Genomic DNA, 13,727 nt, shown 5'->3' on the forward strand with positions numbered 1-13,727 from the left:
ACGTTAAACGATGATGATGATATATATATACACACACACACACATATATATATATATGTAAATCCATATATACATTCATAAATACAAGCATATATACAAATATATCCCTATGCCTCTGATTAAAAGTTGATAGAATTAAGTTTCAAAAACAAATGCTCTCTTTTTTTAAATAAAATCATATCATATATTGTTTTCAGATATAATAAAAGATTCATATTTATTCATAATTAAAATTTATTAATTAATGTTTCTGGCATAATTATTTTTATCACGTAATGTTTTATTTATTGTTTTTGCTTTTGTTATGTTTAATTTCATTTTGTAAATCACTTTAATCATACACTCAGCAAGCTTTTACAGTGATGCAGACTAAACTGTAGCTTTTTTTTTTTTTTTTTTTTTTTTTTTTTTTTTTTTTTTGTTAATTGCCTAAAAATAAAGCTTTGCTACATTTTCAAAGTTTTGAATTCAACTTTAACTAAAACGATCTGTCATAAATTTTCTAAAGGGTTCAAACCTGGAGATAGTCCAAAAGGAAAAAAAGAGAAATCCAAAGCAAAACAAATCTCTTTTTTCATGATCTTGGACAAAAGTTTTGGCTAATTTGGCAGAATGAACCAGAGTATTAACATGTTGGTTTTTTGCCAGTCTGTAGAGTTGTTCTGTATAAGGAAACTGATACTTTTGTGAACTTTTTTTTCCTGCAATATCGTGCAGTGACACATTCATAGCTGAGAATGCTTGACTCTCACACCAATACTTCAACTGGTGAGTTACAACCTACACCATTGCACCATAACACCATCATATTCATGTCAATTGTAGACAATTTTCCTTGAATTATTCATATAATCCTTTCAAATATTTATAACGATCATTTGAAGGAAAGAGTAAATATCTATTTTTCAAAAGAAATTCAGGTCATCCCCTTTCTTTCATTCAAAACATTGCTTTTTTTGTCAATGGGTTTCCAGGAACAATCCTTACAGCAAGTTCTAGGTTTTTTCTGATCCTCCTTATTGTGATGTTGGATATTATTCCCTTGTTGCTCTCAGCAAAATTCTTTTGATACCTGTTCCCTACTACTAAAAATTACTTTGATAAGCTTACTCTAGTTTCTTAGATTCAGAGGTTTCTTTCTCCTAGACCCAATTGTCCTTATTACTAATGTTTTCATGGTGAATTTTGTCATTAAGACTAAGTGGAATATCTAATAACTATCATGGTTAATTATTTTTAGTCAATGGTCCTGAAGCTATTCCATTTCAGTGAACATTATTTTGTCTAATTAAGTAAACTAAAAAGGCTTGTTCTACATTTTTTTGGAAAAGAATATGAAAGGAAAAGTTCACAAAAAAATCTTAACAAAACATCATCTGAATAAAAAAATTTTTAAAAAATGAGACACAAGAAATATTGAAATACAACCCCTTGTTCAACCCTCCACAAATTCTTGGAGGCAAAGGACACAGTGAATAGTTCCCTCAATCCTCTCATAATGCAGTTAGTTTTGAAAGGAGAGATGGAGGGGGTACAAAAAGAGGATAGGGAGAAAAGAAGAGAATAAAGGTAGACAAGAGAGAAAGAGAGAGAGAGAGGGGGAGAAAGAGGAAGAGAATATATCCTCTACCACCCTGCACTTATTACCATTAATTTATTAGGTTAACATTAAGTTGACCAACTGTTGTGTGGGTTATTGTTGATACATGAGCAGATACACATACGCCCACACACACACACACACACACATACATATATATATATATATATATATATATATATATATATATACATACACACAGTGCCACTGGACTGGCTCCCGTGCAGGTAGCACGTAAAAAACACCACTTGAGCGTGGCCGTTGCCAGTACTACCTGACTGGCCTTCATGCCGGTGGCACATAAAATCACCTACTACACTCTCTGAGTGGTTGGCGTTAGGAAGGGCATCCAGCTGTAGAAACTCTGCCAGATCAGATTGGAGCCTGGTACAGCCATCTGGTTCACCAGTCCTCAGTCAAATCGTCCAACCAATGCTAGCATGGAAAGCGGACGTTAAACGATGATGATGATGATGATGATGATGATGATGATGATGATGATGATGACACACAGACATATATATGTGTGTGTGTGTGTTTGCATATATATCATGGGCTCTTCTGTCATAGACAACAGATGCAGGTTTTGCAAATTTTTGCTGAACAACCTACACAAAGGATTTATTTACAGTAATCGAATGTTTGTGCTGTATATTAGCCTATTCTTTCCATGAAGCCAACATTGCCTGTACAAGTGCATGGTGTACCACATGGCAGATGTCAAAGCAATTGCAGAGTAGCATCAGATGAAGTATTTTGCACAAAGACATAACTCACTGCCTGGTCTGGGGAATGAAACCCATGCTCTTATGATCATGAATGCAATATCCTAACCACTCGGTCATGTATACTATCATGTATACCAACTGAATATATCCAAAGAGTTTAGCCAGTACAATTTGTCATAGATATCACTTCCTTGTGTTTACATACATCTCCATGGATGGATAAAGAGTTATTGCTGGACTAGTTTTAATCTTGTGTTAAAATTTCATCAGTAACTGAAAATCCTTTTTAACTGTCCATGGTGATACTGCTTATTAATGATCCTAAGTATATTGGATAGACTCATTTTAATATGTGTTAAATTCTTGGAAATTAATTCCTGAAGATGTTGTATATATATAGATAGAATATTTACATCTATCTATTACAAGTATTGTTAAATATAATCTATAGATATGTTCTGTTGAGCAGTATAGCATAAAAAAAAGAAAAGAAAAGAAACACAATACAATGTATATCTACAGACATAAATATATATAGAAGGTGGATGAATTTTCTGTTAACATTTCTTTTGTGAGTCCAAGCAAGATAATATTTCCCCCGGCCAGACATGTGTTTGCAGAATATTGGAAATAACTAACATTCATTCACAACGATTACATGTTGTAAAGAGGAGATACAAAACACTTACACACAATTGCACCATGTATATATTGAAAAAAGAATTTCTAACTTCCGGTCAGCCATTGTTATGATCGGCCATTATTATGATTGACCGTTGACTGAACACTATTCAATTTTTTTTCTCCGTGTTTTTCTCCTTGTCTCCGTATTCTTTCTGTTGAAGAGCGTAGCTCGAAACGTCAAAGACTTTCCGTATTCCCGAGCGTCATACTAATACATCCTTTTGTTATTTACACCACCTGTCCTCGTCTGTTGTTGTTTTTTCGTATATTCTCCCATATATATATATATATATATATATATATATATATAGAGAGAGAGAGAGAGAGAGAGATTCTTTAAGTGTCTATCTACCAAATCTATTTACAAAGCTTTGGTTAGTCCAGAACTATAGAGAACACTTGCCAAAAGTGCCAAGCTGTGGGACTGAACCTGAAATCATTTGGTTGGGAAACGAACTGTTTAACCAGATAGCTCTGTCAGCATCAGTGCATGTCTGTACCAATCCATTCCTGCATCTCATCATCATCAACATCTACTTTACCATGGATCTGAAGACACTGAATTTGAGCAAATTTTTTATTAGATGCCTTTCTTGAAGCCATCTCTCACATATCTTCAAGTGAGATAATAATCTCACTGTCTGTTGAACAACAACCAGCTTAGAAAAAAAGTGTATCTGCTCTGAATTACATAATTCAGCCATAGCATTCACTGAAACAGATGTAAGATGGTGTAATTAAATAATTTCGGAATCAATCTCCTGTTTTTGATTTTTTTTATGTGTACTCTATGAACTTTATGACTATGGAAACCAGTAGGAGTTACTTTGAACAGTTTCTGTGGGTTTTCTTTACCATTTTCTCTTTCCATTAATAACAGTGCAAATAGAGTTCTAAATACTGTTTGTTTGTTATACAATTATAATCACACTATACAAATACATACATACATACATACATACACACACACACACACACACACACACACATACATACATACATACATACATACAAAAATACCCTGTTGTTGATGTTGACTTAAAACCAACCCTGTTGCCCTTTGGTCATGGCTATTAATACAAAGAGGATAACAATCTCTTCACAACACTCGACAGGATTATAAATTCGAATTTGAAATTAAGGAATAAGAGGAATACATAATAATCAATGGCATATAGTGGTTGTTGTATTGGGTGTGCTGCCACACCCAGTGCCACTAAATTTCAAGCAGGGGTATAACAAAAGTTTTCCATTAAGCTTTCTAATCAGGTGCAGGAGTGGCTGTGTGGTAAGTAGCTTGCTTACCAACCACATGGTTCCGGGTTCATTCCCACTGCATGACACCTTGGGCAAGTGTCTTTTACTATAGCCTCGGGCCGACCAAAGCCTTGTGAGTGGATTTGGTAGACGGAAACTGAAAGAAGCCTGTCGTATATATGTATATATATGTATGTGTGTGTATATGTTTGTGTTTGTCTCCCCAACATCGCTTGACAACCGATGCTGGTGTGTTTACGTCCCCGTAACTTAGCGGTTCGGCAAAAAGAAACCAATAGAATAAGTACTAGGCTTCCAAAGAATAAGTCCTGGGGTTGATTCGCTCGACTAAAGGTGGTGCTCCAGCATGGCCGCAGTCAAATGACTGAAACAGGTAAAAGAGAGTAAAAGAGTGAAGAGTAAATTAATGAGTAAGGTTAATATTTATAATGAACTTGCCATTTTCAATAGGTGTGCACACCCTAAATATACACCCCTGATAATAATCCTTTCTACTATGGGCAGAAGGCCTGACATTTGGAGGGAGTGTGCTAGTCAATTACATTGACCCAGTACTCAACTGGTACTTATTTTATTGACCCCCAATGGATGAAAGGCAAAGTCAACCTTGGCAGAATTTTAATTCAGAACGTAAAGCCAGAAGAAATGCTACAAAGCATTTTATCCGGTGTGCTAACATTTCTGCTCACCACCTGATGAGGAATAAGTAATGATAATGATAATAATAATATTCTTTTATGTGTTTGAGTCATTGAACTGCAGTCATATTGTATTATGACCTTGAAGAGTGTGATTGATCAATTTGATCCAACTTTTTATTTTTTGTGTCAATCACAGGAATGCAGCCAAGCTAGGGTACTGCCTTGAAGAGTTTTAGTTAAATGAATTGATCTCTAGACTGATACTTTTTAAGCCTGGTACCTATTCTATCAGTTGCTTTAGTTGAACTGCTAAGTTACAGGGATGTAAACAAACCAACAACAGTCATCACACCATGCAAATATAGACAGACAGACAGACACACATACACATACACATACAACAGGATTCTTCCAGTTTCCCTCAGCCAAATCCACTCACTGGCTTTGGTTGCCCCAGGGCTATAGTAGAATGTGTGCATGTCTGTGTCTGTGTTTGTCCACTACTACAGCATGACAACTAGTGTAGGCTTGTTTACATACTAATAATTTAGCAGTTTGGCCAAACGGACTGATAGAATAAGCACCTGGCTTGAAAACTAAGTACTGGAGTTGATTAGTTTGACTAAAACCTTCAATGTGGTGCCCCAGCATGGTCATAGTCCCATGCTGAAACAAGTAAAACATAAAAAATACATGATGGGCTTCTTCCAGTTTCCATATACCAAATCCACTCACAAAGCTTTGGTCAGCACAAGGCAACAGTAGAAGAGACTTGTCCAAAGAACCACTGAATTATTTTTTCAATCAAAAATTTTTCTTTTTAGGCCTAATTGCCAACTGCACATTGCCACTGTCAAACAAAAATATATTTGAAGAAATGGAATTTGTTGAGCTGCTGGAGCATTGAATGAAATGCCTTTTGGTATTTGTTCCAATCACCCTGCACTCAGTTCAACTTCTGCTGAGATCAGCTTTGTCATTCCTTCTGTCAGAATTGACATTTAAAGTACTACAGTCAAGTACTAAGAACTATTCTTTTCTTCTGCATTCATTCACTTTTTCACTTTCTCTCAGAACTAACTGTATCTAACAAAATGGTATCATGTAAAAAAAAGAAGTAAAAAAGCAAAAAAAAAGAAGAAAAACATAACCAAAGAAGTGTGACAACAACAACAACAACAAAAAACATCTTTGTACTCTTATGAAAATTCCATGATTTAAGCCATAATGTTTTTAAAGGAAGCAGGGGTCATTTATCAGCCTTTGATGCAAGGAGGATGGAAAAGTGGTATTCATTATGATCTGTCACTATTTTATATTTAATGAAGGTACATGGCTTAGTGGTTAGGGTGTCAGGCTTACAATCACAAGTTTGTGGGATCAGTTCCTGAATTGAATGATGTGTTGTCTCCTAGTGTAAGGTATTTTATTTCATGTTGCTCTAGTGTATTCATCTGTAATAAGTACTGGTTGTTGTATCCTGGGTTAAGGATAAAGTGGCCGAGAAGCTGTCTATGCCTGCTTTTGACTACAGGCTTCCTAAAACAATTAGCATTGCATGTGTAAGTTTGTTATACTTTATTGCCATATCTTTTTTTTTTTTTGATAATATAATAAATGCATTAAAGAGAAACTTTCCAAATCACAAAAAAGGTTATAACAAAAATATGTAAAATCCCTGAGGTTACCATTATTTGGTAAGTTGTCTGTAATAGAAATATATTTTAGAAGGGTTGAAAATATGAGCTAACTTACCTGATAAGCTTCTTGTTTAATTGGAGGCAGATGTATCCCTGAGGTCGAACCATCCCAGTTATGGTCAGATTTGTATCCAGAATGAGGTTCTCGTCTTAATAATGTAGTCTGAGAAGTTTTATTACTGCCATGATCTGCTACCATGGTAAAAGGAACATCATATTTTGGTGATATTTGTTCACACACATAACCCGATGGTCTTCTTTCTCCAGTGCAGTCATTAGTTGTGCCATAATGAACATTTCTCTGACTCCTTTTATGAACAACACATACTATTATAGACACAACGATAGCAACAGAAACTATCACTGCTGCTACGACAATAATAACCATCAAGTTGATATGTATTCTGTTGTCTGATTCAGTGTCTTCAGCTGTGTACATTCTAGCTGTTGTATTGCTAACAGTTAACGTCAAAGACAGTGTAGTGGTGGCTGATAAAACTGGAGTACCACTGTCTTTGATAGCTAATTTTAGATTATACGATCCAGCATCATTTTGATAAACTGTACGAGAGAAAGACAAAACTCCTGTGTGTGGATTAACTTTAAACAACTGCTTATTGTTGCCTCCAAGTATTTCGTATCTGAGGAAGGAATTTACATGACTGTCTCTATCAGAAGCTCTTAATGTTGTGATGTCACTCTTACTCTGTGGATGGTAATGGACATCAAGATTGAAAGGGTTAACACTGGGAAATGTAAAATAAGGTGCATTGTCATTTTCATCCATGATTTCAACAAAAACATTGGCTGTGTTATTCAAAGATGGTGTCCCATTGTCTTTGACTAAAACATGGAAGCTATATGTTTCCTGTTGTTCATGATCTAATGACTGAGTTGTTGTAATAAATCCAAAATTGGAAATCTTAAATGGAAGAACATATCCATGTTCATCAAACAAAGAATATGATAGCTGTCCTCCCAGACCTAAATCAGGATCTGTAGCATTGATAAACCCAACGGGAAAATTGGGTTCTTCATTTTCGTAAGTTAAGAATTTAAACGTGCTTTTTGTAAAATATGGTTGTACATCATTGACATCCATCACTTCTATGGAAAATTTTCTCTCTGTCTTTAAGGATGGAAATCCCTTATCTTCACAGACAATACTTAAATCCATGTGACTTTCTAATTCTCTATTAACTAGACTTTTGAGAACAACTTTATACTTATTTTTCCCCAGACTTTGAAGCATAAACTTCTCGTGATTTAGAATACAATCAACCTCTCCATTATGGCCACTGTCATTATCAATGACCTTCACGTAAGCAATGAAGCTACCAACTTTCACTCCTTCAGATATAGTAACAATATTTCCATCAGATTTAGAGACAAATTTCACATCAATCCTTGGAGCATTGTTCTGTTGGTTTAACACGTTAACTAGCACAATTGCTGTAGAACTCAATGGAGGACTGCCATTGTCTGTGGCATCAATGAAAATCTTATAGGTTTGTCTTTTATCAAATGGAAAATTTTTACTAAGAAAAATCTCTCCAGTCTCTCTATTCAACTGAAAATAAGACTTTGTAAGGTTTGTGGTATCACTATTGAAGCTGTAAGAAACATTCCCATTTTCACCTGAATCTAAATCTTTAGCTGATATCATAACAATGGCTTCATTTGTGTGGTATCCTTCTCTCACAGAAACATTATAAACATTCTTGGTGAAAACAGGTTCATTGTCATTTTGGTCAGTGACAGTTACAATAACATTAAGTGTATTTTCTTTAGTTGGATAGCCACTGTCTCTGGCAATGACTCTCAATACATATTTATCTTGAATCTCTTTATCAAGTTTTTTCTTTAAAATAATCTCAAGTTTAGATTTACCCACAGACTTTTTTGATACCGATAACTTGAAAGTTTCATTCACATTGTCAGCTAACTGATATGTAATTTGGGAATTCAGAACTCCAACATCTCGATCATTAGCATTTGGTATTGATTTTGCAGTTCCTTTACCGTCAGTTTCATAAAACTGGAGATTAACTGTTTTGTCTGGAAATTCTGGTGGATTATCATTAACATCATCGACAATGACTTTAACTTCTATAATCCTCACAAAAGAATCCTCCTTCTGAACAGCTACTTCAACAACAGCAGAACATTCAGTGTTGTATTTACAAAAGGATTCAGCATCTAATGTCAGTGCTGTGTAAAGTTTTCCTGTTTTGGTGAGGTTGAATAGCTGAGATTTCCCACTCAAACTTTCATGCAGCTGACTGAATGTAAGTAGATTGTGTTCTCGCAATGGAATGCTTTCTAACAAAAGTCTATGGGTGGCTATGTCCCCAACATATTCACCAGGATATCTGCCTTCTTTAACATGAAAAATGATGTCAGCACAACAGGATAGCTTCAGCAAAGCCATAAGAATCCATGTAAGTTTTGGCCACACTACTGCCAGCATAATCAGTAAAAAAAATATATATAAATTATATTTCTGTTTATTTATTTCTATTTAGAAGCAAGGCATTAGCATTTACCATAAATCTGAAAAATAGAAAGAAATTATTATTTTAACTACAACATGCTTCATGATAGTAAATTATACAGGTAAAAAGAGTGAAATCAATTTCCTAGAATCACTATTACCAATGTCTAAAAATGTCTATTAATATAGTAAAAGATATTCTTATATATCCTACAGATATTGCCTCAACTTTTTTTTCCACTACTTCAAAACCAATTTACTAAGACTGATATCATATATTACGTTTCAAATAATAGAAATAGACATTTCTTAATAGATGCAGAAATAGAAATAAACAAATACACAAAAATTTGGTCTATCAAAAAATATATAAAGTTTTAACATATATATATGTGTATATATATGTATATATACGTGTGTGTATATATATGTATATATATACACACATGCACACATACATATGTATACAGACACACATATACACACACTCAATGTAAAGACATGAATATATGTATGTGTGTGTGTGTGTGTGTATCTATATATCTAATAATATTGATATATACACACATATGCATAGACATACATTTAGACATATGTATATATATATACACACACACACACATGGGCACACAGACACAGAGGCATGCAGATATTAAACATATATGTATATATTATTTAAATGATTCTTCACACATGAGAGACACCAGGATAGGTGCCCAAGGCGAAATGTTTTTCACAGTTCTTTAGCATGACTCTCCTCTCCTGTCATGCATATTGGGACTAGTCAGCTAAGAGAGATTAAATTCTCAAAAATTGTACAGTAGAAAACATATAAAAATAAAAATAAAATAGAACTGCTTTTCAGTAGTCCTTTAGCAATAAAAATATTGCTTATATCTGTAATATTTCACCAATATCAAATAATTACGATCAATAACGCCAGAAAATCCACTTGAATACACAATAGATTTTTATAAATTCAATAACTAGCATAATATAAATTACCAAACACAAAGACTAGCTAATATCTGGTTTGATATGTTTCAATAAAGGTCCTGCATAGGAGAAATACCTTCGTCTTTATCGCAATATATATATATATATATATATATATATATATATATATATATATATATATATATATATATATATACATGTATATATATACATGTGTGTGTATATGTGTGTATATATGATATTATTTCCTTCAATTATATCCTCAGAATATTTCATGGATATATATTATATATTTCTATCAGGCAAATAACTATTTGCTAGCTAGCTTGCTTCTACTTTTTTTATTATTATTTATTTAGTTTTATTTATTTATATATTTATTTAGACATTTTTTTATTATGAATTTCACCTGAGAAAGAGGACAACATTGGCAATAACATTATTGTGGTTAGCCAACCTAGTATTGCGTTTGAATCATAGTCTCACTTGAATGTTTTTATGATGATATTTTCAGTTTTATCTTGCCCCTAATTAATATCAGGAAGGATGAGTGAAGGGATATCTTCAATTGAAAACTAGGATGGAAACTTGTGTTCTTTGATCTTTCTTTGATTTGATCTTGAAAATTATTCTTTGATCTTTATCAACTGTCTTTGTGTTTCAATTCATGAGGGTACATTCATATTCCAACTACACAAAGACAGCTTGCGAATAAGCAGATATGAACACATGCACACAATCACACATGCAAACACACACACACACACAATATTGATGAAATTTATGCATATATATGTGTGTCTGCACGCATACTTATGTATATATGTATGTATAATATATATACATATATATATATATATATATATGTATGTATGTAAGTATATATTATATACATTTATCTGTATGCATATAATATACATTTATATGTATGTATGTATGTATGATATATACATTTGAATGTATGTATAAATATCTATACATTTATGCATATGCAATGTCATCTGTGCAGATATATGGAAGCTTCAAATGTCAAAACTAGCTATTTATATAGTTTCCAGCAAACACAACTGTATGGAAGCGTCGAGTATCATAAAACTGTATGCATGTTTATCATTGGATATATGCTTATGTGAGTGCAAAAATGCTTGTGTCTATGTCTGTGTGGTGTATATAACCATGTGATTATATACATGACTAAGAGAAATATTTATGGATGAACTTATATGTGTATGTGTGTGTGTGTAAGTATACACACACTTTCATGGACATAGATCTAATTTTATAGATAGTGACATAAACCTCATTCATTATACACCAAAAACTATCTCATTTTATACATACACATCATATATATGTACATGTGTGTGTGTAAGTATTCATATGCATTTGTACAGATGTACATACATATTTACAGATATTTATATAAATGTATGAGCATATATATATATATATATATATATATATATGGGGGGGGGTGAACATGTATGTATATGTATACATATATATATTACAATATATATCCAATATTATTTATATATTGTATATACACACATAAATATATATATAAACATATACACCCACATATATAATGCAGGTGTGTGTGTATATACATGTGTGTATGCAAGTATGTGTGTGCCTGTGTTTGTGCGTGTGTATGTGTGTGTGTGTGCATGTTTGTGTGTGTGTGTGTGTGTGTGCATAAAAGTGTATGTAGGAGTGTGTTCATATAGATTGATGATAGCCAAGATAATAAATGAGAATCTTGATGAATAAGAAATGAGTGATATGGTTATATAAAAGACAATTTTATCAATAATAATCTTTTAATAATCTTATTAATAACTGATGTCTTGCTGCTGTCATTCCATTTTTTGGTATAATATAGTCAATTCATTTCAGGTATCTAAGCTGTGACTGTCACACGCATACACATACATGCATATACACAAACACAAACACACACATACACGCTCATAAGCATGTGCACAGCTATGCACATTCATACAAGTACACAAATACACACATGCAGTCAGATTTACACTCATATTCACACATGAAGATATCATTGTGTATATAAATAATTATATAAATACATAGAAATATTTCCTCATTCACATGTATATATGAAGGTAGATATGCATGAGGCATGCACAAATATATGTACAAGAGTTTCCTTAACTCTTAAATACAATATATGCACATACTCGTACACACATATATGCACACACAAACATACAAAGACATACATACATACGTAGGTAGATAAATAGATAGATAGATAGATAGACATGAACAGTTTATCTTCATCCATATATTCTACTGCTTTAAAAGTTAGAGTGTGCCTCTTTTTCACATTTATGTTTGCATGTATGTATATATCTGAATGTAAGTATGTATGTATACATGTATATATATCCATTTATATAAAAAGAAACATAAATAAGAGAAAGGCCAATTCCATTCATGTGGTAGAATTTACTCGTTACAATCTTAGCTGATTATTCACTTTGTTGTTGCTACTATGCAAGGTTATGTTAATATATATTTGTCTGGACTAACGTGAAGATTACCAGTTTCATTGCCAACTGCCATGACCACGACCACTGACTAGCTAGCTACAGCACAAGATTGAAAGCTGGAAGTTCACATTAGAAAGAAGCTGAAGTTTCCAAAAACTGTCATCCCAGCATTGTTAAAAACCAAATATGGTGTGAATCTTGGAAGCAAACCAGTAGATGGTTCTCTTACAACTCTCTTTTCATTACAAGGATTATACTGAGAAGGCCAATGAGAGGAAGAGATATATCCGATGGTGTTATGTCAACACAGTGAGTGGTTTGGAAGGTGTGGTCCCAACAGGGTCTTCTTTCTCTGCCAATCTGTCTAAGCCCATTCCTTTGCCCATGGTTTTGCTTAGCAGTAGATTAGGAGAATGAGAATCTTGTTGAATATGTATATTGCTAATTAGATGATGAAGCTTTGGCAATCTGAAGAAAGTCTTTTGACTACCTTAAGAGAGTTATTTAGTTACCTTAAGAAAGTCATTTGATTGCCTTTAGAGAGTCATCTGTCTACCTTATGAGATGGAATGGACTCATCAGCTAGATGCTTCATGGGTCTAGAATGTGTTAGGCATCACAGAGACCAGTGGTTAGCAGGCTATCAAGTCAGCTACAAAGGCAGCAAAGTTTACTTCAAGGGATCCTGAGGTGTACAATCCAGAGGGGACACTGCTAAATGGACAAGAGTTAGAGCTTGATCAGCATTGAGTGGAATATCAGATGCTTGATTGCTCAAAGATCTGAAACATCCAGTAACACCAGGTAACAACACTGATGATCTGTCCAAGTACATTGTAAGATGATGTATAAAATAAATGTGTGTATAATATGTATGCGTATATCAAATATACATATACATATATGTGTGAGTGTGAATGCGTGCATAGATTGATGTATATATATATCTATATATATATATATATAGATATATATATATATATATATACACATACATATAATAAATTTACTTCTAATATAAGGATAAAAATACTTTTGAAAATAATTTTATCAGTGGCCAGAATATTAAATGCCTTTTATAATTTTCACCTTAAAACATATATACATGTGTGTGTGTGTGTGTGTG

At 33.2% G+C, this 13,727-nt stretch overlaps 1 protein-coding gene across 4 annotated transcripts in view; it reads right to left on the reverse strand.

The window, feature by feature from the left end:
- LOC106879144 (protocadherin alpha-8) overlaps positions 1 to 13,727 on the reverse strand; it is a 123,111-nt gene that overhangs the window by 102,422 nt on the left and 6,962 nt on the right. For all 4 annotated transcript variants that reach the window (XR_008265536.1, XM_052973078.1, XM_052973079.1 and 1 more), the window contains exon 2: positions 6,687 to 9,184. Coding sequence is in view for 3 of the 4 variants with exons in the window: in XM_052973078.1 (XP_052829038.1) it covers positions 6,687 to 9,101 (2,415 nt within the window). In the remaining variant the exon portion in view is untranslated. The remainder of the gene's footprint in view (positions 1 to 6,686; positions 9,185 to 13,727) is intronic.

Source organism: Octopus bimaculoides, chromosome 14 (genome assembly GCF_001194135.2).
Source record: "Octopus bimaculoides isolate UCB-OBI-ISO-001 chromosome 14, ASM119413v2, whole genome shotgun sequence".
NCBI classification, from domain to species: domain Eukaryota; kingdom Metazoa; phylum Mollusca; class Cephalopoda; order Octopoda; family Octopodidae; genus Octopus; species Octopus bimaculoides.